The following is a 25,566-nucleotide window of genomic DNA, read 5'->3' as shown; positions in this document are numbered from 1 at the left end:
TACAGTGTGTGTAAATTTCATGATGAATGGACCGAAAGAAACGGCCCAAAATGACCTGGAAAAAATTCTGGTTCCATTGACTTACGTTAAAAGTAAAGTAGGTTTTTTCCTTCTCCTGTAACGTTACCATTTTGGAGATATGAGGTTTTCTTCCGACACCAGTGATATATATACATACATATTACGTTTTCTTATATATCATTTTTTTTCTTTCCCCAATATGTTAAACTCAGCAAATAAACAGAAATTGTCTGTTAAAATAAGCTAAAAATGAAGTGTGCTTCTTGAAAAGGATGTGTTAACTCATTTTCAATATAACGTAATTTGACCAGGGTTGTTCAAACTTATGCATACAGCTGTATATCGCATTGTGTATCTGGTGGCAGTAGGGCTGGGTATCGTTATACAGATAATTGACTTTGATACTGGTTCCTGAGTGATACTTTTTCTTGATATCTTCTTATAAATACAAAATCATTGTTTGAAGTCATATACTGCAATGGAGTAATCAAAGGAGCACCTCACAGAATTGAAAAAGCACCAACATACAGCTTGTAATTTGCAGTCTAGATTGCTTATTGCAGGACTGTCCAGTCTTACCCGCAAAGGGCCGGAGCAGAACGCGATATTTCAGTACTCGTTACTATCTGAAGTTATTCAAGCTACCATTAGAGCTGAATTTCGGTACCCAGCCCTGCCAGGCCCTGCTGATCCGACATGTTTGTCTCATTTCCCCTTCAATTCTATGAAGGCAGTTGTGTCTCAGTTTATATTATATAGGGATGTTCTCTCCTGTGCACGTTTATATTAAATGCTGAGCTTTACGTTTGTGACTTTCCGCTTTGCAAGCTGCACTTTGATTTAATCAGTTTTTTCTTTTACATTGTCTGCTACAGACGTGATGTAGGAAGCTGAGTGCGAGTGCGGGATGTGGTGAGCAGGTTTGCCCTTGTCTTGTAGCTCTCATGTATATTTTAGTGTTTGTGTTATTTGAAAGCTGTCATAACTTTATAACTGTGTTACGAACTGGCCTGCCTTCTGCGCTGAGTTTATGCAGTTTTCCTCCTGCATTCCAGATGATGTCGATCCGCCAAGACGGCTGGTGTCCAAAGTTTGCTTCATAGTTTAGCACTGGAGCTACATGTAGTTGGCATTTTAATGTTTTTAGCAACATAATATGCGTTTGGCCATGTTTATGGATAACCGTAGGTCATACAGTGTCAGAAACGACACCCATTGGTCTGTTACTTGGTGGCTAGATTAGCCGTTTAGCTCTGTTGCAGAACTGAAGTAGCAAACTTCAGACACCAAACACGTCTTGGCTGATGAGAATTGTTTAAACTCAGTTTTTGTCCAAAACCATCACTTCAACACATTCTGCCTTTGACTGTTGACAGAGTACAGCTGCCTGCGATTTGAAGTGCAGTATTTTATATCCGCTATAGGAAGCCCAGTCTTTTTTTTTTTTGATTGTTATGTGGTTCTGTTGCTTCATGTGTTACTGAACTTTTTTATTTAAATTATTTCTTTATCAAACGATTTTTATGTATTTTTGCTTTTCTCCCTGTTTTGGTCAATACAGTTTCAGCCCCCAGGACTTTTAAGTTAATGTTGTACCCATTTAACATGCTGCTTCAAATGGAAAGTTATATTTTTAGAAAAATAATAGCTGAGGAGCTGCTCATTTATCTCTTAAAGGGGAATTCCAGCACTTTCTGCATAATTCAGTTGAGATGTAAACAGTCATTCAGAGTGATTTGATGTGAAGTAGTTTAATGTAGAGAAACTTACAGATTATTTCTTTACAGTGGTGTTGATGGGAGCCAGGGGTCGCAATGTCTACAACACAAATATAGACATTTTATTTACTATTCAAAACCACTAGTGAACCTTGCATGTACGTTTCCACTGTGAATGGATGTTTTAGGCCAAAATCTGTAAACAGCATACTCCAATTTCTTAGATCAGAGAAAGGTCTAGAAATTTGATTAAGAAATCTGATGAAGAGAGATCAGTGATCAGATTTCTCAGCGCATGTGAGCTCTTACTCTGATTTCTTTCCGATTTCTCAGTCTGCACATGTGCGAAAACAGACGGCGGTAGCGGAAATAAGTGAGCAGTGTTTTTTCGAACACTTTTGGAGTGAGTCTGAAACCAAATATATGCTTGATGAAATGAAGGATTTAAATATTCTTCATCTTCTAGGCGATGCATGTTTAAATTTTCAGGTAAAGTGGTGCGAAGTTTTAAAAGCCTCGCCATGAAGTTTGTTTTACATTATATTTACGTCACGTCGCCTTCTGTGAGTTTATTGGCTGGTTGCAAAGCAGAAATCTGATTACTGTCTGACTCATGTAGACCCGGAGTTTCCCCAATATCTCATCACTGAAGTGCGTGTAAACACGATCAGATTACTGACAAAATCTGATTTTCTGCAGTTATCAGATTATTAAGTGCATGTAAACACACTCAATACCTCAGCACTGAGGCATCAGGCAGTAGATTCATCACCGCTTCATGTAATAACTTTCTGTGAGGGAGCTTTTGGAGGCATTCAGACGTCTGGTTCCCATCACCACCACTGTAAACATTTTGACTAAGTTTAGTTAACGGAACGTTTCACACCAAACCACTCTGAATGACTTTGTTTACATTGATTTAATTATACAGACATTGTGGAAGATTCATCAGATTCCATGTTTAATTTACTCTACAACTCCAGAAATCAATATATGAGGGCAAAAAATAAAAGAATGGAATTTTTTCTAGTTCTATTATGTATGTATGGAATATGTATTAAGGTGTTTTGTGATTTGAGCTGTTTGGACACTTTTCATGAATTTTATTAACTACAGCATGTTTATAGGGATGTAAACAGACAAGGGAAGTTTGGGTATGAGAAAGTTACTGATGTGTTTTTTTTCTGTGAGGTGTGTGTGTGTGTGTGTGTGTGTGTGTGTGTGTGTGTGTGTGTGTGTGTGTGTGCGCGTGTGTGTGTTAGTTTGAGTGGTGAACTTGTACATATGTTGCACTCTGAGTACTCGGCAGACTGTTCCTCCTGTACTATGCAACTAACTGGACAATCACTTCTTCACAGTTAATGTGGCGATTACTAACCGTTACTCAGTTTAAATGCAATAACTTGAAAATGTGTTCTTGTTGTGGAAAAACACTATTATTTGTATTTAACTCTGTTGTTTTGCAATATTAAAGGAACACCAACCTGTATAATATCTGGCTTTTTATTATAGCAAAACAGCAATAAATATTCAAGATTAAAGTCTGAGTTGTTCTAGATTTTCAAATCCTTTACTTTTCTGTACCTTAATTATGTTCATTTTATTAAAATAAATGACTGAACATTCCATGTTTCACTACCAAAACACCCAGATTACTGTCCTGCATACGAGTTCTATCCCATTTTTAATCTTAAACAGATTTTAAAAGCACATAGACTTTTATTTTAGACAATAAACTAAGACAAATATTACAAACAACGGAGAGAGAAAAAAATGACTAGGCCTGATATAAAATGATTTTATAGAAAGTGTTGTTGCTGATGAGTCAGCGTTACACTGTTAGAAATAAAGGTTCTGTGCAATGTTCTCTCAAAGCTCCAACAGTGGTTTTAAGGTCTGATTGTGATCCTTAAATAAGTTTTTCCAGGTGAAAAGTTCGTATTTGTACCTTTTCATAACCGAATGTTTTAAACAGAACAGTAAAATAAAGTCCTGGAGACGAGACGGGGTGTGTGGAGTCAGTACAGCTTAGAACATATCATTTCAGTGGATTATGGTTCAGTTATGTTCCCTGACTAAAGGTACTGAGATGGAGCCTTGAGGGCTCCACCCCAGTGACAAGAGGGGAACTGACCCAGTGATAGTTTAGTACCTTTTTTCTGAGATCTTAGATTAAAATGATTCACTAAACTTATTTGCAAAGCATAACACAGCATGTGCGTTTACATGCACTCAATAATCCTAATCACTCAATAATCATAATCGGATTTCCACAGTTATCTGATTATTCAATTGATCATGTTAACGTAAGAGAAGAGAAAATCTGAGAGAAATCTGATTAAGAAATCCAAAAAAAGAGCTGGATCTAGCTCAGTAATCAGATTTCTTAGTGCACGTGAACTCTGACTCTGATTTCTTTTGGATTTCTCAGTCTGCACATGTGCGAAAACAGACGGCGGTAGCGGAAATAAGTGAGCAGTGTTACCGCGAGACGCAGCAAAACACTTTTGGAGTGACGCTGAATACATGCTTCTCGTCTTCTAGATGATGTATGTTCATATTTTTGGGTAAAGTGGCGTGATGTAGCCACAGCATGAAGTTGGAGTTTTGCATTATGTTTACGTCCTGTGGAATGTTGGCTGTTACTCTGCTTAACCACTGGTGGGCTGCCCAGAAAAGCTGAGCGAAACGCCAGGGACAGTGGAGGACAGTGGACCACTGTAGGCCTGCTTATGACAAAGCTGGTGGTCCACTGTCCTCTTGCTATCAGGGTTTTAGCTCATTTTGAGCAGAACGCTAGCCAATACATGACTAGCAAACCCAGCTCTGAACACTGTACACACATAAAATCATAATATGTTTCATTGGAACAGAAAAAAGTTTACTTAAGTGCTGAAAACGTGTTTCAGTATGACAATAATTACAGTTTCAGACTTTGGGACACATTTACGTAAAAAAAAACAATGGAATCTAACTGCTCACCATGGCTGCGTCCAGAAACTTTTGCATCTGTCCCCCCAGGGAAGGGCAAGGAGTCATGTGATGACCGCCCCCCCCTTCTTGCCCAGAAAAGAGTATAAAAATGATGGGTTTTTGTGTGTTGGTCTGTTGTTGCCTGGGCCAACTCAGATTAACCAGTTAATGTTTGCTGGAAAGCCTTGATTTTAATAAAAGAAGTTGTGCCTTTTTCTGCCAATCCTGATGTTTTGAGCTTCATTTTGAGGGAAGCTGCCTATTTTTGCCGTGACATCCTCCACTTGAAGCCACGTCGGCAGCTGTTTGAAGTGGCTTCTCTCGTATCCGGTATTCGGACAGCCGGTAAGATGGTGTCGCGAGAGGAGGAGGATTGGAAGGAAAAAAGCAGCAAATTTCAAGGTTTCTGGACGCAGGCCAGTGGTCATGAGGGACAGGGATGCAGTCTCACTTCCTGCTATAAAATGCAGGGGCGTGGCTAAAATAAGGCTCCGCCTACAGACTAAAACTGTGTTTCGGTACTGACATGAAAACAGCAGTTAATCTTTTATTTTTAACTTAAAAATTACACTCACAATATATCAACAATTTCAACTCCACTTTAAAAGCTATTAAAAAAGTACTTCAAAAATATTTTCAGGAGAGTAAATTTAGGGGTTAGGGTTTGATGCAGACACCTCCCAACAGAAAGTACCCTATAAACGATGATTTTGCATAAACTTCATTTATTACTATCTCAATTAAAGCCTTGGGTTTAATTTGGTAGAACGATGCAAAATACCTTCCAGCAAGTCCAGCCTTGGGCTGAATTGCAATGCCAGTGCTGATTCATCACTGATAATCCTGACAAGCCTAGGTTTAGGCCTAATCTGTGTCTGTGAAGCTTAATGCTGAGCTGCCTGAGGCTCTTCTTGGAATGATGTCATACGAATCATCCCTAAAGAAGATGCCGCCTGAAGATCAGACATATAATCATCACCTTTTCTTTTGAAATCATGGCCTAATACTGCTCTGGGCTCATGGTTTAAACTGAGTTCCCTGCTCTAACCAACCTGACACAGCCTTGTTTACCAGAGATAACAGAACGTCATACAGTGTCAGAGACCACATAATCACGTCTATTAGAGGCTACTAAACACAGTCTGAAGCAAGTGAGCGGTTTAGGTGTGCAGTTTGTGCGGTGCTAATTGGTGGGACACAAGTTTCTATGACTGTACTAAAGTCAAGTCAAAGTTAATTGATTTAGTGCTTCAGTCTTAGAACTTGGTTGCGTTTTCTGCTTCTCATGATTCCAAACACATTCAGCGATGTTGGTCTGGACTCTGGGGTGGTCAGTCCATTGTTCAGCTTCTTTGTTTGATGTGTCCGTCTCCTTTTCTCAGTAAGGCTTCTTGTCAGCTACACATCCTTTCAGACCCAGGCGCCATGCTCTTATGCCCATATTAGGATCTCCGGGTCTGAGCTCCATTTCTCTATGGGCAGAATGAATAGGGTTTCCGAAAAATCGCCTCTAGCGCCCCCTGTGTTAAATAAAAATGTTCAGAACCCGATACGTCTTGATACGTTTTGTCCTGTGAACATTCTTCTCTCTAACACCACTGGATCCTCTGAATTACGAGGTCATTAAAGAGCTGAAATATGAATTATTATTTTAATGCTGGTAGCATTTTTCTGAGGACATTCGCCAGATTTTTGTTCGCCTTTTCCCGTTCAACCTTAAGTGGTGCAGCAGTCACGTTCTGAGTTACTGCGCCATTTAAGGTGGAACGGGGAAATTCGAACAAGCAGCCGGCGAAAAAGAAGCTGACTTCAGCTTCATGGGGGGTTGAGAGGCATGATATGAGGAGGTTCCTCTATTTCCGCTTAACAGAGTAACATTAACTCATTTTTTCTGTTTCACAAAACTAACAGGTCAGTATTTTGTCTTGTTTTAGTGTTTGTAATAGCTAGTCTCAGCTGCTGCACCATTTAAGGTGGAACGGGAACATTCAAACAAGAAGCTGTGAAAAAAGAAGCTAAATTCAGCCTCGTAGTTTTAACATGGGTAATATTTTTGATAAGGAGTTTTAGCCTATCAAAATATCCCACCTAGAGGTTTTATTTACGGATATACCTGTAAATAAGCACGACAGCAGAACATTTCGAAAAGGTAGCACAGCTCGGCAGGGCACCGGCACAGCGACAGATATGCATACCTAGATGCCGCGTTGGGTCCAGTCAGGCACGTCAACGGCGCCGCCATTTTAGTGCGGTCAACATTGCTGCTGGACTGCATTCAGTATCATTACAGAGTGGCAGATTAAGAAAGATCCTGTCCAAAATTACACTATTTCAGGAATGTTGCTCTGAGAAAGTGGGATAGGATTATATAACAGAGGAAACGCAGCGATCCACACTCATGTTTGTGTGATGTTTATGTAGATATGGCCGTGTGGTTGGTTTTATTTTAAGCTTATTTCATTTAATAGTCTATTCAAGGGGTCTTAACTTGATGTAGTAGTTATTTATTTACAGTGATGGTTGATGCTTTGTAACTCAGTTAGTTATAGCATTCCTTAATCAATGTAGATATTCATAATAGATTAGCGTTAGCATCTTCTTACACGAAGCTGATGTTAGCTTCTTATTCGCCAGCTTCTTGTTCAAATTTTCCCGTTCCACCTTAAATGGTGCAGCCTCAGGCACCAGAAAGCGACTGCTGCACCATTTAAGGGGGAACGGGGGGTGTATCCTGATGATATTGTGTTTTTTGTGACTCGGTTTTTAACGTCAGGTGCAGACTGAATACTTTTCTGCTGGTCTGGACGGCTAATTAGCACGATCAGTGAATAAAGAAATAAAAGCCACCAAGAGCAGTTCGTGCAGCCTAGATTACTGTATGTCTGGGGATTATAACCAAACAAATTTGGTGAAAATCAGTTGAGTGTTAAGGAAGTTGTGGCCGATTTAACCCTGAGACTCATCGTCTCTCAATACAAGTGAATCTGTTCACAAGCGGATCTTGACCGCTCCAACATGGCGGACGCGCAGACGTATCGCCTCGCTGAGAGAAGAACAGGCAACGCGGCATCTAGGTATGTATATCTATAGGTGAAACACTCGGGGCGAGTGGAGAGTAAAAGTTCATGCATTTAGCGCACTCAGTCCAGTTTTCACTACTGTTATTTATTTCCAATGTTCTTTAAAAGTACTTTGTTCTATTGCGTTGTCAAAGGGTTCGTTTTGAGCAAGTCTGATTCTTTTGTAGCTCATACAGACAGTATAGGGCGAGAGAGACAGAGAGCCTGTGTGTAGTGATGAAGAGTCGATTCCAAAAGAATCGATTCTTCAACTCCAACAGGTGTAGGAGTCGGAGTCGACTCTTGGCCAATGATTCTAAGAGTCGAAATGCTTTGAATCGACTCTTCGACTCCGCGTTTTTTCATCGTTCCTAAACAATGTTTACATCTTACAACAAACGCTTTCCAATTATAGGGGCCCGTTAAAATAAACAACACTCTTTAAAAAAAGATGGTTCTTCAAGGGTTCTTTAGCAAAGACAATGGTTCTATATAGAACCATGAACACTCAAAGAGCCTTTTGCATGCTTAAAGAGTCCTTTGCCTGGTGAAATGGTTCTTAAGATTGATGGAGAATGTGTTGTAGTTCTATGTAGCATCAAAAGATTTCTTGGCACCATAGCAATTGTAGAACCCTTTTTGGTGCTATATAGAACCACTTTCAAAAATATAGAGTCATATACAATACATTCTCCATCAATCTGAAGAACCTTCACCCTGTAAAGAACCATTTAAGCATGTAATTGGTTCTTTGAATGTTCATGGTTCTGTGAGGGAGTTAACACTGACATGACGAAGGTGCCTAAATGCAGTTGTTTTTGTACTAACCGAGAATCACCACTAGAGGGCACGCTTGAGCTACACAGTTAGAAATGACTCCCCATTAAATCACAAGAAGCTTTACTGAGACGATTAAGGCTTAAATTCAGTTTGTCTTTAATCTCACGTTTGTGGATAGTTTTTTAAAAGCAAATTAAAACTTTGTTTTATTTTTTCTCTAGATGTTCTGATGTATTGATTTTAATGTAAATATATGATCAACTACAAATTTTAGTGTTATATTTTATTTGCTGATCTACAGTTTCTTGTTTTACTCACTTCATTATTGCTGATTCCTTTTGTATTATTTATTTTTATTGCTATTATTTTTATCTTTTAGAATTTGTCAAATCAAATGATTGTTTTTCCTTCCTTTTCAGGGCTTTTATTTTCTTCACTTTTTTCTTCACTTGTACTCTTTTTATTTTCTAAATTCTTTTTATTGTCTTCTTTCATTATTAACCAGTTGCAGCCTTTTCTCAGTGAAAATGATTGAACTCATCCTCTACAGAAAACACACTGTAATTATTATTTTAAAAATAATAAAACATAAAATGTGATTTGTGCAAAAGGTGTGACATATTTTATATTTTAAGTTTTTTTTTTTCCCTGGTCTTTTAAACTCTACTGAACCCCTGAAGTGCCACTGTGAGAGAAGGAGCCGGTGCTGGGCGGTGTGTGCGGCAGCTGGCGTGGGGCACTTCGGTGTGGGCAAGAGGCCGAAGCTGTTGCGGCAGAGGTTCTACGGGCCGGGCTACTGCATAGATGTGAAGATGTGTGCTGCAATGACCAGTGCATGGCAAAGAAAGGACCGCTGCAGCAGTTGCACGCCCCCAACAGAGAGGACGCCCATGGAGCTGGTGTTCGGCTGCCCACCAGGGTTAGAGGAAGACAGCACACTCAGAGTGGGGTACGCCGAGGAGCCACTGTGCCAAGGATTGTGGCACTTGTGCTGTCTGGGACTTTGTTTGGGCTGTGTGGGCCGCCAGGAAGGCCAACCCTTGAAGAGGGGGCTGTGCGGCGTCCGCCATGGTTTGTGTGCCACTGCGGGGAGCTTAGCCATGCAAAGTGGCTCTCGGGAGGCGCCGCACCATAGTTACAGTGGACGTTGTTGCTGTTGTTGCTGATGTGTTGGAGTAGCTGTGTTTATCAGTGTATTTATTTTGTGTGAGGAGGGCTTAGTAGTAACTAGCGCTTAGTAGTGTCTACTCTCTACTTATGTTGTGTTTTCCAAAGTTACCCCCTCCCTGTGTTTGGTGTTGGAGTAGCTCTGGGCTGGGCATTGTGCCGTCTCTGTGCATTTTTGTCATTTTTCAGTTTTTGACATAATTTGAAAATGCTTATTTCCCTTTACACTGTGTGTAAATTATATGATGATTGGACCAAAAGAAATGACCCAAAATGACTTGGGAAAACGTCTGGTTCCATTGACTTGCATTGAAAGTAAAGTATGTTTTTTCCTTCTCCTGTGAAGTTACCATTTTAGAGATACGAGGTTTATTATTATTATTATTATTATTATTATTATTATATGATTAAACTACTGCTCTGTTTACCCAGATAAGCATCTAAAGCTCAAATAACACTGAATTGCTTCTGCTGCTTTGCATTGAGCATGAAGCCCCGCCCACTTTTTATTCATTCATCCGTTTGTTTGTTTGTTTAGCGCTGTTCGTGCTCGAGCTGCGGAACTTGTTGCTGTCCGCGGGGCGGGTCCTGCTGACGCCTCGGCACGAGACGGGGGGAGGAGTGGAGGAGGAGGAGGAGGAGGAGTGGTGGAGGAGGAGGAGGAGTGTGAACGCGCACTGCAAAGGGGAAGGGAAAAAAAAAGAAAAGCGAGCGCAGGGAGTTGTAAGCTGAAGGCTACGCGCTCGCGCTCGTCTCGTTTCCGTCCTCCCTCGCTCTTTCTCTACCTCTCTCACTCCCTCTCTCTCCGTTCGTAGCGGAGAGCCGACCTTCGAGTGCACGAGCGTCGCTGTGTTTTTTTTGTTTTTCTTTTTATTTGTATTTTTGTCGCTACGGAGTAGCTTTGCTGGCACGCACGCGCGCTCACTGCACGCTTTGCTCGCTCTCTCTCTCTCGCTCTCTCTCTCGCGTTTGTTGGCGGAGCGATTGCTGAGCGCGTGCACGAGCAGCAGGAGTAACAGAAGAGAGGAGCGCGAGGAAGAAGGGAGGGATGGTGGATAACTCGAGCAGCAGCAGCAGGGCACAAATGGTGAGTCGCGCGCGGCGTCTAAACTTCATGTAGTAAAAGCTCGCCGGTGGCTCGTGCGCGTCATTGATCTGCCTCGTGCCTTTTTTTGTTTATAGTCACAAAAAAGAAAAAAAGTCGTTTTAGTCGTGCATTAATCGAACCTTGACTACGCTCGCGCGGCGCGTATTTGCTCGGCATGCTGCTCTGATTAGGACCGAGACTTTGATCTTTATTGGGGTAAGGGAATGCATATTCCGCGCGCGCACGCTTTGAGTGACTGCGTAGTAAGTTGTACGGACTCCGTGGTACGCCGTGCCGCGCCAGTTCACCATACTGACCGGTTGCGTCGAGATACGCCTTGTTTTTTAAGCTTGTTTGAAGTGCTGTGTGGGTAGAGATCAAAGCGGGTCGTGGAAATTTATAGCACCCCCCGTCTGCGTGTCGGGGGTCTGCCAGATGAGATCACAGCGCCTCGTGAAAAGTAGCCCGGACTAAACACAGCCATTTTTAGGCTCTGTCTCAGACTCCGACTGTGGCTTGTACTGGTTACATGCAGTGTGTCTTGATTTTGATGTAATGAGTCTTATTACGATCTCTTGATTGGATTCAGAGACTTTCAGATGGACAGAGCTGTCCAGTCTGAATCAGTGCTTGGCAGGGATGTCCAGTTCTAGTCCTGGGCAGCCTGAGTCCAGCACAGTTTGGAGGTTTCCCTACTCAGACACTTGCGTCTTAAAATTTTTACTAAAACTTTCTGCATAGTTCAGTCATTGAGATGTGAACTGAGTCATTCAGAGTGGTTTAGTGTGAAACAGCTCACTGTAGAATTCAGATTTCTATACAGTGGTGGTGACAGGAACCAGGGCGGTCTACGACACAAATAAAGCCATTTTATTTACTCTCCAAAACCCCCAGTGAACCTACACGAGTCCTCTGAGATTTTATATGTAATATTTATGGTAAAATGGTGATACATTTGCTGAAATTAAGCACTGGGGGACTATTTTGCCCTATAACATCCTGTCTGTATGCCTCCGCCATGGATATATTAAAAACGAAGTTTAGATGTGTTTGTAACTGTTTCACTTTCTGTGAGGGAGCTTTTTAGAGGGATTGAACTCTAAATTTGACGTCTGGTTCCTATCACCGCCACTGTGAACATTTCTCACTCTTCAGTTTCTCTAGAAGGGAGCATGAATGACTTTGTTTACGTCTTGGTGATGGAATCGTATGTGGATAATGTCGATACATAGACATTGATAAAATGGAGATGTTGGGACTAGATCCGCCTGGATTAGTATTCAAATGCAATAAAATGAGCAAAATGCTGATATTTTGGTGGATTAGCCCAGAGTCACCGAACGCTGTTGTCGGAACGAAACCTTGTATCTCCAAAATGGTAACTTTACAGGAGAAGGAAAAAACATACTTTAAGTGTAAGTCAGTGGAACCAGAGTTTTTACCAAGTGATTTTGGGTCATTTAATTTGGTCCATTGATCATAAAATTTACATACATCGTAAAGGGCAATAGATATTTTCAAATTGTGTGCAAATTTCATGATGAATGGACTAAAAGAAATGACCCAAATTGACTTGGAAAAAATTCTGGTTCCATTGACTTACATTAAAAGTAAAGTAGGTTTTTTCCTTCTCCTGTAAAGTTACCATTTTGGAGATACAAGGTTTTCTTCCGACAACAGCTATATATATATATATATATATATATATATATATATATATATATATATATATATACAGATGTTAAAACAGCTGGGGCTGCAACTATGGGTTATTTCCAAAAATCGATAATTCTTTTGGCTGCTGTGTGATTACTGAGTAATTGAACTAGTTTGCCTTCTTCAGTTTCCTATTAAACAGGCTGATGTGACTGCTAACTAGAGCAACTAGCTCTGTCTATAATCGATTAATCGGTCAACTACTATTCAGTTAATCGACTAATCGATTCCTCTCATTTTGCCACCACCAGTCTGCCGTCGTTCAAAGGTCCATCAGTGTATGAGTGGTTTCTTACAGACCTACAGCTAACGATTATTTATATAGTCGATTAATCTGTCGACTGTAATTCAACTAATCGAAATATGCCTTCTGCAGTTTCTCCCCAGTCTCTAAGTGCTGCCATCACTTGAAGCTGAGTCTGTGCAACAATTGATATTGTATTTTATGGATAGGACTGCAACTATTGATGATTTCTATAATCGATTGTTCTACTAGCTATTATTATTATGTGCATCACTAGTTCCAGTTAAATATCATCGTCCATTGCAGAGGTTAGTAATAAGACCACAGTAGTCCACAGTGAATGTATTTGAAGTACGAAGGCGGGAAAATAAGATTCTAAATCGGTCAGTCAGAGGCTCGTAGCATGTAATTGGAGTCGTTCCTTTATGGCATGTCATTGACGTCTTTGTTGCTTCCTTTTTGCCTGTGTCTCTCAGGAGGGCAGTTTGGGGGGCGGTGGTTACCCTCAGGGGGGCATAGCGGGAGTGAAGCTGGAGGCCGTGATGGAGCAGCTGCAGAGGCAGCAGCAGGCGCGGCTGGAGATGGAGCGCAAGGAGCGGCGACTCCGCGAGGCCCACATCATGTACGCCCAACAGGTGGCCGCCCAGCAGGCCATTCTGGCCGCGGCCAGAGCCTCCGGGGTGGGTCTGGACACCAAGGCCCAGGGGCACACCAGAGCGGACTCGGAACTGGACACCAAGGAAGGGCGAGGCCAGGACTCGGATGACGAAGATGATGATAACGATGATGCTGCTGATGATGATGATAATGAGGAGATGATGGAGGGGGACGAAGCCAGTGAGGAAGAGGATGGTGCGGTCAGTGGTTTGGAGTTTTTGAGAAAGCAGACGTTGGCTCTGCAGCAAGGAGCTGCCAGGTTGCAGGGCCATTCGTTTGGGAGCTACACCGGGACACCAGCTCCAGCACCCAGGACCCAGAGAGAACCATCACCCCCTGTCCGGGTCAAACAGGAGCCCGAAGATGGGCTCTCTCCTGTGGAGCCAGCATCAGCTGCGTCCCCTAATGGCCAGGCCGACTGGAGCTATGAAGACAACTTCAAACAGGTAAGAAAAACCCTGAATTCCTCCCCAAATCTTGAACGCTGAGTTGTTAAACAAGCTGACGTGACTCACAGCTGGGGCTGCAACTATGGGTTATTTCCAAAAATCGATAATTCTTTTGGCTGCTGTGTGATTACTGAGTAATTGAACTAGTTTGCCTTCTTCAGTTTCCTATTAAACAGGCTGATGTGACCACTAACTAGAGCAACTAGCTCTGTCTATAATCGATTAATCGGTCAACTACTATTCAGTTAATCGACTAATCGATTCCTCTCATTTTACCGCCACCAGTCTGCCGTCGTTCAAAGGGCCATCAGTGTATGAGTGGTTTCTTACAGACCTACAGCTAACGATTATTTATATAGTCGATTAATCTGTCGACTGTGATTCAACTAATCGAATTATGCCTTCTGCAGTTTCTCCCCAGTCTCTCCAAGTGCTGCCATCACTTGAAGTTCAGTCTGTGCAACAGTTGATATTGTATTTTATGGATAGGACTGCAACTATTGATGATTTCTATAATCGATTATTCTACTAGCTATTATTCAGTTAATCAACTAATCAAACCATTATGCCTTTGTCAAGTTCTAGCTGTGCAACAAGCAATTTCGTCTTTTGTGGTGCGATAAAACTATCAAGGCATATCACTCCCAATGCTTTTTGTAGTGTATTATAGTCTATCAGAACTGATTCCTTGATTAAAAATATATATTCTTGGTGAAGTGTGCTTTGAATGATAAATTGGATCGTTATAAATCTGTGTTCAGCAGTCTGAACATTGGCTGCAAGGTAGGACTGCTGGAGCCTAAATGGATTTCCTGAACATCATTGAAAGAGAGGAAACCCACACCAGCAGGATCCCACTAATGCACATATGTCTCTATTTGTTTATATTATTTCTATATGTTTGCTGTCATAAATTTAGTGTGAATACTCGATTAATCGTCAAAATAATCGCTAGATTACTCGATTACTTGTATTTGATAGAATACAGTGACGTTCAGAGTTTAGTGAGGAGAGTTGCGCTTGCCTGAGTGGTTCCAACACTGTTTTATCCTCAGACCTCTTACCTGTGGCCTAATCTCAGAGACCATGCGGAAGTCTAAGTCATGCTGAACTTCTTCTATTGCTGTTCTGCTGTCAGCCAGGGGGAAAAAACCTGGAAGTGTGTCCTGGCAGGAGTCCAGAGCTCAGACGTCATTCTTTCACTTTGTGCTCTCTCTTTCATTTCCTTGCTCCTGGCAGAAGCTCAGCAGGACTTGGCCAGACTCCAGAGCATGTAAAAAGACATTTGGGTCAGTTTTAACATTTGGGAGAAACATCCGGCAGGGCTGTATGTGTCTGTTTAAGTGCTGTGCTCTACCTGTATTCCTTCTTAGGAGTTCTGTTTTTAATTCAGAATAACCTTGACTGGTCATTAATGCTTAGAACAGGAGTCGGCAACCCGAATGTTAAGAAGAGCCAGTTTGTCCTTTCAGCAAAAATCAAACCACCTTGGGAGCCCTGATATCACTGTGTCTCAGTATGTGCTAATGTGTTAGTATAGGCTAACAAATTTAATATAAATAAAAATGCAGACTTACGTTGCTTTAAGCTTTAGCTCAGCTACAGACGCTTTTCTCACATCTCTGCAGGAAACTTTTCCAAAAGTAGAACAGTTTCTTGGAAAATAACCCCCCCCAACGTTCGATGCTGAAGTCAGCCTCTCATTTACCAGCATCTTGGTTGATTTTTCCCGTTCCACCTTAAATTGTACAGCAGGCAACATTTAAGGTGGAAGGGGAAAATTTGAATGAGAAGCTGACTTCAGCTTTGCGACTTTGTGTTTGACAGTTTAAACGTATCTGGAAACCAGCTGGAGTGATTATAAATACAAATAAGTCCATTCGTCTCCAAATAATCAATGTTCGTCTTAAATCTCTCTCTTTGCCGTTTCGTTAGCTACTCGCTAGGCGAGACTGTTGTCTGTGCTGCTTTGGTGACCAGTAGTCTGCGCGCCAGCCTTCAGGGTTAAAGGGTGAATCAGCAGTTCTACATTAACTCCAGCGTTTAAGACCATTTATTGTTAAACTGTGTTGAACGATCAGCAGAGCTTTATTTTACTGTAAAGGAGGATTATTTTATTTTTACCTACAAATCTAATTCTGTGGAGCCACAACAGGGCAGTAAAAGAGCTGCATGTGCCTCCAGAGCAGCAAGTTACCGACCTCTGACTTAGAGCTTTAATCTGGCCTAAAATATTAGCCCGAACCCAAATACAATCCAATAACTTTGAGCCGGACATGATCCACAACACGAAGTCTTGAGTCTGAAACTAATGCCGTGGTCACACCGGCCTGTGGACTCGCTATTCTTCTTCGCCAGGGAACAGCAGAAAGCAGGCGAGAGTGGGTGTAAGGTGGGTTTGAAAGGAATGTGTAGCTCCGCTAGCTAACATTAGTTGACTTGTATGTTTTTTGCAACTGTGAGCACCAAGAAGCATCACGTTGACTGAGAAGCAGTTCCTCCGTTTATTTTTCTTCCAGAATTCGTTCACCAGCCCTCCTTCCTGCTGAGTTCAGTTCCACCCTAACATGCCTACATTTCCTGTAGTATATAGCAGTCTGTCACCTACGTCAACATTATAGTCATATGTGTCATGTGAACATTGATAGCACCTTATAGAATGTGTCATAAACATTAATAAAGGGTTATATAAAATAATGTGAACATTATACAGAACTTATTACAGACCTCAACGTAAATGATCCCAGTGACAACTAATTGACTTTCTTCAACTAATCACTGCAGCCCTATTGGACCTCTTTATTGCGGTGTTGTGTCGTAGGGGCTGTGCATTGAAGGATTGTGCTGATGTCTATTTTAAGAGCAGTGGCCGGTACAGGACAGTCTCGGGGCAGGGGACAGGGAGCGGGGCATGGAAAGACATATAATAACCAGCCAATCAAATGAACGCAAAAGACATTCTACCTCCAGCGTTCATATGATCGTCTTGACAGCTTAGCAATCAATCATGAATGACCCCCGTCAGCCAATTCTGATTGGGATGGCCTTTCAGGGATCTTATTACAGAGGAAAGGTACTTTATCTGGATGAAGGCAGCAAGTAGTGCTGCAGTTAAGGCCAACACAGTTATTACAGAAACACATGATTTTCATTTGAGCCGACCCAAATTATTTTCCCAATTATTTTTAGCTTTTAAAATCAACTTTTTACGTAGGTCAGAACAGTTTGGCAAATATATCTAATTGGAGGGGTTACAGTTATGATTTAAATGTGATTTATTTTCTATAAATTGAGTTCAAGGCCTTTTCGTTGGCAAGAAGATCCCTAACACTTCGCCATACTCCTCTATCTTAATAAACATTGGGACACCCTACCCCTAGACATGAACATGCAAAACAGAGGGCTGAGTGGTGGGGCAAGGGGTGAAATGGGATTGGGCCTAAGTATTTGGCAGCTTAGACTTGGACAGCTAAAATTTTGTGACACACATATGGACACTAGCTAGCTGCGACTACTGATTATTTCTTTAATTGATCAATGACTTATTGATTCAGATCAACCATTCGAACAGTGATGCCTTTTGCTGCTTCCGTTCACTTTGTCCCGTCACAGTGGTGTCGTCAAAGTTAAGTCTGTGCAACAAACGACTCCTCCTTTTATGGTGCAATAAAACAATGGATGCAGCATCACCCCTGTGCTTCCTGTAGTGTACTGCAATCAGTCATATGTATCATATGAAGATTAAAATACCATAATCTTGTTATCAATGTCTAATTGACTTCATCAGCTAATCACTGCGGTCGTAGTTGAAGCACACGTAACCGTGATGAAGCTGTCGGCTTTTATCTGGCACCATAAAACCCACCTGAGTCAGGCGTTACGAAAGGTGTGATGAGGCTCTGTCTGTCACTCTGGAGCTTTGATCAGGGGAGAGACACACAGAGGAGGGGCGCGGGGGGGCTGAATGGGGGGCCTGGAAGGCTCTATTGTATGATGAGAAACGGTCCGGCTGCTTTTTGTTTTCTCTCTGTTTGCTGGCGTGTCGTTATGCTGTACAGCGCTGTTTAATGATCCTCGGCGCTGCTGCCTGCTTGTCTCTCTCTCTCTCTCTCTCTGTCTCTCTCTCTCTCTCTGTCTCTCTCTCTTTTTTTATTCTCTCTCTCTCTTTTTTACTCTCTCTCTCTCTCTCTCTCTCTCTCTCTCTTTTTAATACGGTATTGTTTAAATGGGGGGCTCCATTAGGCCTCCGGATGCCACAGATTCCTATCTGAAATGATGAAACTAAAGATTGTTAAAGGAATGCATGGGAAATTATGCTATCGCTAACATTTAATACTAATGTATTGGGGCCACTTTGCCTGAAGCTTTTATTCGTTATTGGTCTTCATTCACTGTTTTAATCTCATTCTTGGGCATTTTTGGCCTATGATATTCTTTTGAATGCTTTTAAATGATGCTCTGCACCCAGTGGGGAGTTGTAGGTTGGAACAGTTACATTTGATGTGTTTATGCCAACATCTGGACAGCTCATAAAACCAGGTCTGCATCTAGGTGATATATCGTTTTTTTAGCTACACTGTCATTTGGCTTCGTTGAAACTCTGTCATGTCATCGGAGAAATATTGAATGTTTTATCCATTTTAATTTCTTAAACAAAGCAATTATCATTCATAGAGGTCGGATGTCAAACTAGAGAGACTAGCCAGAACTGTTCACTATGGTGGTGATAGGAACCAGACGTCTGAAGAGTTCAATGCCTCTAAAAGCTCCATCACAGAATGTTATCACATGAAAAGATGAATTGGCTGCCTGATGTTTGGGGCATTATCATAGTTTTGTGATCAGACTCTGGTCTAAAATATGTATTTTTAAATCCATTCCTGGCTGAGAGGTACATACAGGGCAGGGGTTGGCAACCCAAATGGTAAGAATTTAATCCTTTCAACAAAAAATCAAACCACCTTGGCAGCCACAACAATTTATGTCCATTCTACCATCCTGGCTGTAAATATGGCTCAGTTTGTGCTGATGTGCTAGTATAGACTAAAAAATATAAAATAAACAAAAACACGGATTAACTTTGCTCTGCTTTAAGCTTTAGCTCAGCTATAGCTGCTTTTCTCGCATCTCCGGCAGGAAACTTTTTCTCAAAAGTGGAAAAGTTTCTTGTAAAATGTGCCTCAACATTGGTCTTTTTACGAGGCTGAAGTCGATTCTCATTCACCAGCTCCTTGTTCAGATTTTTCCATTCCACCTTAAATGGTGCCTGAGGCACCAGAACATAACTGCTGCACCATTTAAGGTGGAACTGGACAGTTCAAACATGCGACTTTTTAGTGTTTGTGGGTTTCTCATTGCAGATTAAACATATCAGAAAACCAGCCAAAAGGTTATTAATGCAAGTAAGTCCATTCGTCTCTGAATCATCGATGTTCATCGTAAATCTTTCTTTTCTTTGTCTTTTAGCTACTAGCTAGGCGAGACTGTTGTCTGTGTTGCTATGGTGACAGGTAATCTGTCTGGACTGGTTTAACTGTGTTGAATGATCAACAGAGCTTTATTTTACTGTAAAGGAGGATTATTTTATTATTACCTACAAATCTAATAGCCGCATGTTGCCGACCCCTGATAGTCCCGACCCCGAAATAGGGGTACATATACGATGCAAAATAGTCCCCAGTGAAAGCACGTTGTTTCGGGTTATCTCTATTTTACCATCTTCAGTGCTGTGTATAAAAACTCAGAAGACACGTGTTTGCTGGTCATTTTGGATGCTTTATTTGCATGACCTCTGGTTCTTATCACCACCACTGTGAAGAAACCTGTATCCGTACAATGAACTAGTCCACCCCAAAACACTCTGAATGACTGTTTACATCTCAGCCACTGAATTACGCACAAATTTTGGTGGAAAATCGGTGGAATTTCCCTTTAAGGCTGACTGTAAATGATTGATTAGCTTGAGGTAAATATAGCTCGACTCTAATGGTGTTGCTAGTGTCCCATAATGTGAAAGGACATGATGTTTTTGTGGCGTTGATTTATGTCGTCTGACCTCGGCCCTGCCCTGAACAGCCCGGTACATAATTGTCAAACAAGGAAGATGAATAAAGGGAGCGTGTGCCCCCCCTCCAAACGCCCGGCAGGGCCCAGCGATTCGGGTGAGGGGGGGGGGGTGCATTTCTCGCCCTGAGGCGCAGAGGGACGTACAGCTGACCCTGCTAATCCCCCTCTGTGTCCCTGGGGTCCTCTGTGGCTGACCGCTTCGTGGCCCGCTGGCGCTAGCTCCAGCGATAGCTCCCCTCCCCCCTCGCTAATCCTACAGTGATTAATAGGCTTTTAATCACAGAGAACATGGACAGTGTGCTGGACACCTGAACGGGCACCATATGTTGGTGCACACACCTCAGAAGTGGAGCTAGAATAGACAGGGTGAAACTGTAGACGTTGACCTGTTCCCCCAAAATAAGCTTGATTTTGTTTGTTTTCTTGTACTTTTTAGAATCTATTTTTCTTTTTCATTGATTTTTGGTTAAATATTATATAGCATGACTGTACTAAAGGTCACGTGCTACATATATTATGCTACTTGCAGTGTTGCCAGGTGCCTCTATGTGCTTGGAGGAGAATGCTAAAAATGTAGCTTCCTCATTACTCTCTCCAAAAAAAGGCTGTGGTCCACTTTCATTCCTTCTATGGATGCAGCCATTTTATATTGCAGATGAAATGACTTTGTGCTTTGAAGCAGAAGAGAATAAAGTCACCCATATAACATTGGCTTGTTATGGTTAACATGCTACAACAAAGAACATGTGCAATGTTTTATCAGGGGTTTGTATGTGATAAGAAATGTCATTCAGGTATCCAAGAGTGTTGACCTGGTTGACCTCAGGAAAGGAAAATTGACGGCAAAAAAAACTCTGGGTAAAAATAACATAATATAATGTAACATAATATAACAAATTGCTGTAGGCTTATCATTTTTAGGTCACCCACTGTTGTTGCACAATACTATAGCAGCGCACAGAGGAACGTGCTTCATTGTTCAAAAATATCCTCAGTAGGTTTTTGTGTTGGTTGAGTAACTGAGGCTGCCTGTTCGGATGAACTGATGAGCTAACAGAGCTAAACGGTGTCACGTTTTAGGACTCGTCGTCTTCTACATGAGGTCTTTTCTCCTCGGTGGAAGATGTGCATGTTGTTTTTGGACCGGAGATAAAATGTCTATATTTGTGTTGTAGACATTGTGACGCCTGGTTCCCATCACCACCACTGAATCTGTGAGTTCATCTGCAGGGAACCATTTCACATCAAATCACCCTAAATGACTCTGTTCACATCTCAACCATTATATTATGCAGAAATTTTGAAAAATCTGTGGAATTCCCCTTTAAGTGCCTACATTTATCCCCCAACCACTCTGCATATCTTGCACCATTTCGCACTGCTAGTGTGTTTCTATATAATCAGATGTGCCATCAAATCCCTCCCCCAACCATGCTGTGGTTTCATACCTGCATCAACCTTATTACATCATCCAGCCCAAGACCCCTTTTCACCCAAAGATACATGCAGGCCTATTTGTTGAGGGGGTGCTGCTATTGCATAATTTAGCCATCACCGCGGCAACGTGAGGGGCGGCAGCTGCCCGGTCAATCGATGGGGCTTGTGTAAGAGAGGACGATTGGCCTCATTTATCCCTCATCTATGATGGATGAGGCAGGGAGGAAGTCTGTGGAGTCCCCCCCACCCCCCAAACACACACACACACACACACACACACACACACACACACTGAGGAATGGGCAAAGCTGGGTGAGTTTGATTTATTTCTTATAAGATAATATAAGAGATTAAGAGATGTCGAAAAATTGAAAATATATATATATATAATATATATATATATAATATATATATATTCCTTTAGAATTAAACAGGCTGTTTTTGTTACTCTGTACATTGTTACTTTATGACTGATGCATGCAAATGGACTCTGTTCTGATTGGCTGCCCAGTATTGTGCCTCACTGAAAAAGCAGTTCAGGTTTAAACACTCCTTATAACTTCAGTGTGAATGGGCAGAACTAAACAGCTGCAGAGCTGATGGATGTGTGTAAACACAATGGTTTTTGTGACATAACAAAAACACAACGTATTGATTACCATATACGGACTGTACGGACTGGGGAGTGAATGGTGCACTTTAATAATATAGAAATGTATATATTGTATAAATGTATATAATCTGACTCTTGTATTTAAAATAGTGAGGAAAATATGAACCTCAAAAAAGTCATTTAGTGGAGTGTACAGTTTTCAGTGTCAGGCTGATATTGCGATAACAATTAACCAACGTTATATTGTGCAGCCCTGCTCTGCCACAGGTTGTGGTTTTGAGAGAGAGGCTGTTCCTGTCTGAGTGCTACACAGGTGTGTCTTCTGACCTACTTCAGATGCCTCTGAAATGCTTTATCGTTCTCTTGAGTCGAGAAGAGGCCCCACCGTGTGCTGTTTTTCCAGTCAGACAGGGTCCTTCATGCCCCCCCTTTCATAAACCAGATCTATTATTTCTGCACCAGTGGTGTCAGTCAGTTAGTCGGTCAGGCGTTCTGTATGGACGCCTACTGGAGGTCCTGTCACTCATGACCTCTGTGCGAATGAAAAGCGAGGGCATGGCTGATAAAAAAACATGAAACCCACAAGAGGACCTGCTCACCTGCTGCTAATTCAGCATTCAGCATTGAACTTTGTCAGTAGTTTTGAGCTGCAGTGGTACAGATTTTGGATTATTGTTCAGAAATGGCTGAGAGAAGCCGTTTTTGTGTTGGACGAGGAGCAGAGGCTGCCCTTTCAGATGAGCTAATGAGCTACCAGTGCTATCCCATAAAACACTGGACACTGCTAGTAGGGTTGGGCATTATGGTATTTCCATGATACACGATATGCATCACAGTAATATTTCATTTACTGAGGTTTAATAAGTTGCAACACACAAAAACAGACCAGAAGAGTCACATGTAAAAGTTTATATCAAAAACTATGAACACAGTATTTTTGGTTTTTTACGTTTCACAAACTGCGCTGCACTAATTCCAGTTAAACAGGGTAAATTATGCGCTGTTGGTAATAAAACATGCAGGTCAGTGTTCTTTAAGTACCGACAATATTGACGATATGCTCACAAAAGCATATTGTGGCGTAATTTATCACGATGATAAATGAAATATCATTATATTGCTCATCCCTACTGATGAGTTCTCATGGTCTTTTCTCCTCAGTGGATGATGCGCCAACATGTTATTTTGTCAGAAAAACATCTTTTACTGTTTCTAGACATAGTTAGTGAAAAAACCTAGTCCTCACAGACATCCTTAATAAGGCCCAATCCCATTCACCCCCTCCGTTTGCGTGTTCACGTCCAGGGGTAGGGTGTTCTGATTATTGTTGAGATAGAGGGGTAGGGCGAAGTATTAGGGCTGCAAACCCCTTCAAACTGGGGTTTTTCAGAGACTCCAAACAGAGAGTTATGAGGAAAAAAGAAAAAACGGCAAGAAGGCTGAGCAAAAGACCAAAGAAGCCCACAAACTGTGGAATTTTCTCCATTAAAAAATTACGATAACTATCGTATTATCTTAGTTTAATGTTGTTTGTGTATTATGGCTGTTTTCTTCATAACAAGCATAAAAAATCGCTAGTACTATGCCAACGTCTCGGGAGCTAGCTAACTAAATTTCCCTGTTCCACCTTAAATAGTCCAGCAGTGCTGACGCCTGAAGTGCCAGAATGTAACTGCTGCTCCATTTAAGGTAAATCGAGAGAGAAGCTGGGGGAAAAAAATGACTTCAGGTTCGTATCACCAAAGAATTTGGGTGGGCGATAATGAATCATTTTCACGTCTCCCCTCTTTGAAGGCATATGATTCCATGAATGTAACTAAAGCCCAGCAGTGAGGAGCTGAACTTTACCCTCCTCTGCTGTCACTGCAGACTGGCAGGGCCGCCTACAGAGCAGCGCTGGTAGCCTGAAGAGATGTTCTTCTTATTTGAGGGTTGTTCCATTTCACCACCACTACCCGTTGTGACTCAGTTCCGAGGGCCAAGGTGACACTCGAAAACAAAGGGTAGGGGTAAAAACAAGAAATGGGGTTGGCCCAAAGACGTCCCTGACAATGTGCTCATTCAGGCACTCGTAAAATAGCATAAAACAGCACATTTACAGTTACCTGTTAGAACATAAAATTGCTGTTTCACTGAAATTAAACCTAACAGATACTTGAGTAGTGATTACAATATTTTAATACTGGCATCTTAAACAGTTAACCGAGTGCCTAAAGGGGAACTCCACCGATTTTCCAAATATTCTGCATAAATGGTGGAGATATAAACAAAGTCATTCAGAGCGGTTTGATGTAAAATGCTCTGTTCCAGAGAAAGTCAGAATTGTTCACAGTGGTGGTGATGGGAACCAGACGTCTGAAGAGTTTAATGCCTCTTAAAGCTCCCTCACAGAGAGTTATTACGTGGTTAGATATAAGCTGCCAGATATTACATAGTTTTGTAGTAAGGTTTTGGCTTAAAATGCATTATAATTCATTCATTTTAATCCAGAGGGATACATGCAGGGTGTCGTGAGGCAAAGTAGTCCCCAAAGACTTTTTTTGTCCCCAAAGACTGTTTTACTCTGGTCAATATTCCATATAAACACTCAGAAGAGACGTGCAGGTTCACTGGTGGTTTTGTATAGTAAATAACATGGCTTTATTTGTGTTTTAGACATGGTGACCCCTGGTTCCTATCACCACCACTGTAAGGAAATCAGAGTCTCTTCAATCAACCATTTCTCATCAAACTACTCTCAATGACTGTTTACATCTCACTGAATTACTCAGAAATTTTGAAAAATTGGTGGAATTCCCCTTTAAATAGCTGTGCTCGTCCCTACTGTAAATACCAAACAAGTCTTGATTTATTGACTGTCTTTGGGCACATTTTGGGGAATGTGATGTTTTGACTAAAACATTGCTTGAAAATGTTATGTACACAAAATTAATTATGCAGAGAAAGTAATAGCCGCTAATATCGGCCATTACAGTTGGTGGTGTGAGCTGACCATTAAGCTATTATATCTGATTTATTTGTGTTTAGATCTTGTCACTCCTCATGAGTGTAATCCCATTGGTCAGTGTGTTGCAGATCATTTGTGCTGGGAATTTTCCACCGGTTCTTCAGGATGTGTCTTGTTTTCCCAAGCTGACCTTTCGGAGCTGGTGCAGTACCGAACGTCCCCAGCCGGTTCGGCGGTGCTGTGTGCGGTGCTGTGCTCCTTTAATGGCGCGTGGTCGTGACTGCGGTGAGAGATTTGTAGGTGAACGTGTCATTAGCGCGGGCTTCGCTTCATTAGCTGGAGGCCTCTGATGGCTGCGTTCTTGCTGCCTGTGAAATTGTGCAGAAATCTGAGCTTTGGTGATTCGTCGACTCGTTCATTAAAGAGTCTCAGTGAAAACACTGTGAGCTCTGATGATTAATGACGGCTACTTAGGTTGAAATACCATAAGCTACACACCAGAAGGTGTTGTAATACATTTCATTAAATATTTCAAGTTTTTTGGGAACACCAAGAAGCTATTACATGAAAATATACTGTAAGTTTTGGCGCAAAGTTTAGGTCCAACTGCTTTCCGTTGCTTGTCTAAATGA

At 41.6% G+C, this 25,566-nt stretch overlaps 1 protein-coding gene across 1 annotated transcript in view; it reads left to right on the top strand.

The window, feature by feature from the left end:
• Positions 1-10,419: 10,419 nt before the first annotated feature.
• The window catches only part of LOC118818109 (AT-rich interactive domain-containing protein 3B-like), a 90,469-nt gene continuing 75,322 nt past the window's right edge, over positions 10,420-25,566 (top strand). The window contains exons 1-2 of the mRNA XM_036585244.1: positions 10,420-10,805; positions 13,242-13,868. Coding sequence (XP_036441137.1) covers positions 10,767-10,805; positions 13,242-13,868 — 666 coding nt within the window. The 5' untranslated portion in view covers positions 10,420-10,766. The remainder of the gene's footprint in view (positions 10,806-13,241; positions 13,869-25,566) is intronic.

Source organism: Colossoma macropomum, unplaced genomic scaffold, assembly GCF_904425465.1.
Source record: "Colossoma macropomum unplaced genomic scaffold, Colossoma_macropomum, whole genome shotgun sequence".
Lineage (NCBI taxonomy): Eukaryota > Metazoa > Chordata > Actinopteri > Characiformes > Serrasalmidae > Colossoma > Colossoma macropomum.
Note: the sequence above shows the minus strand (reverse complement) of the source record. Positions and strands in the feature narration are given on the sequence as shown.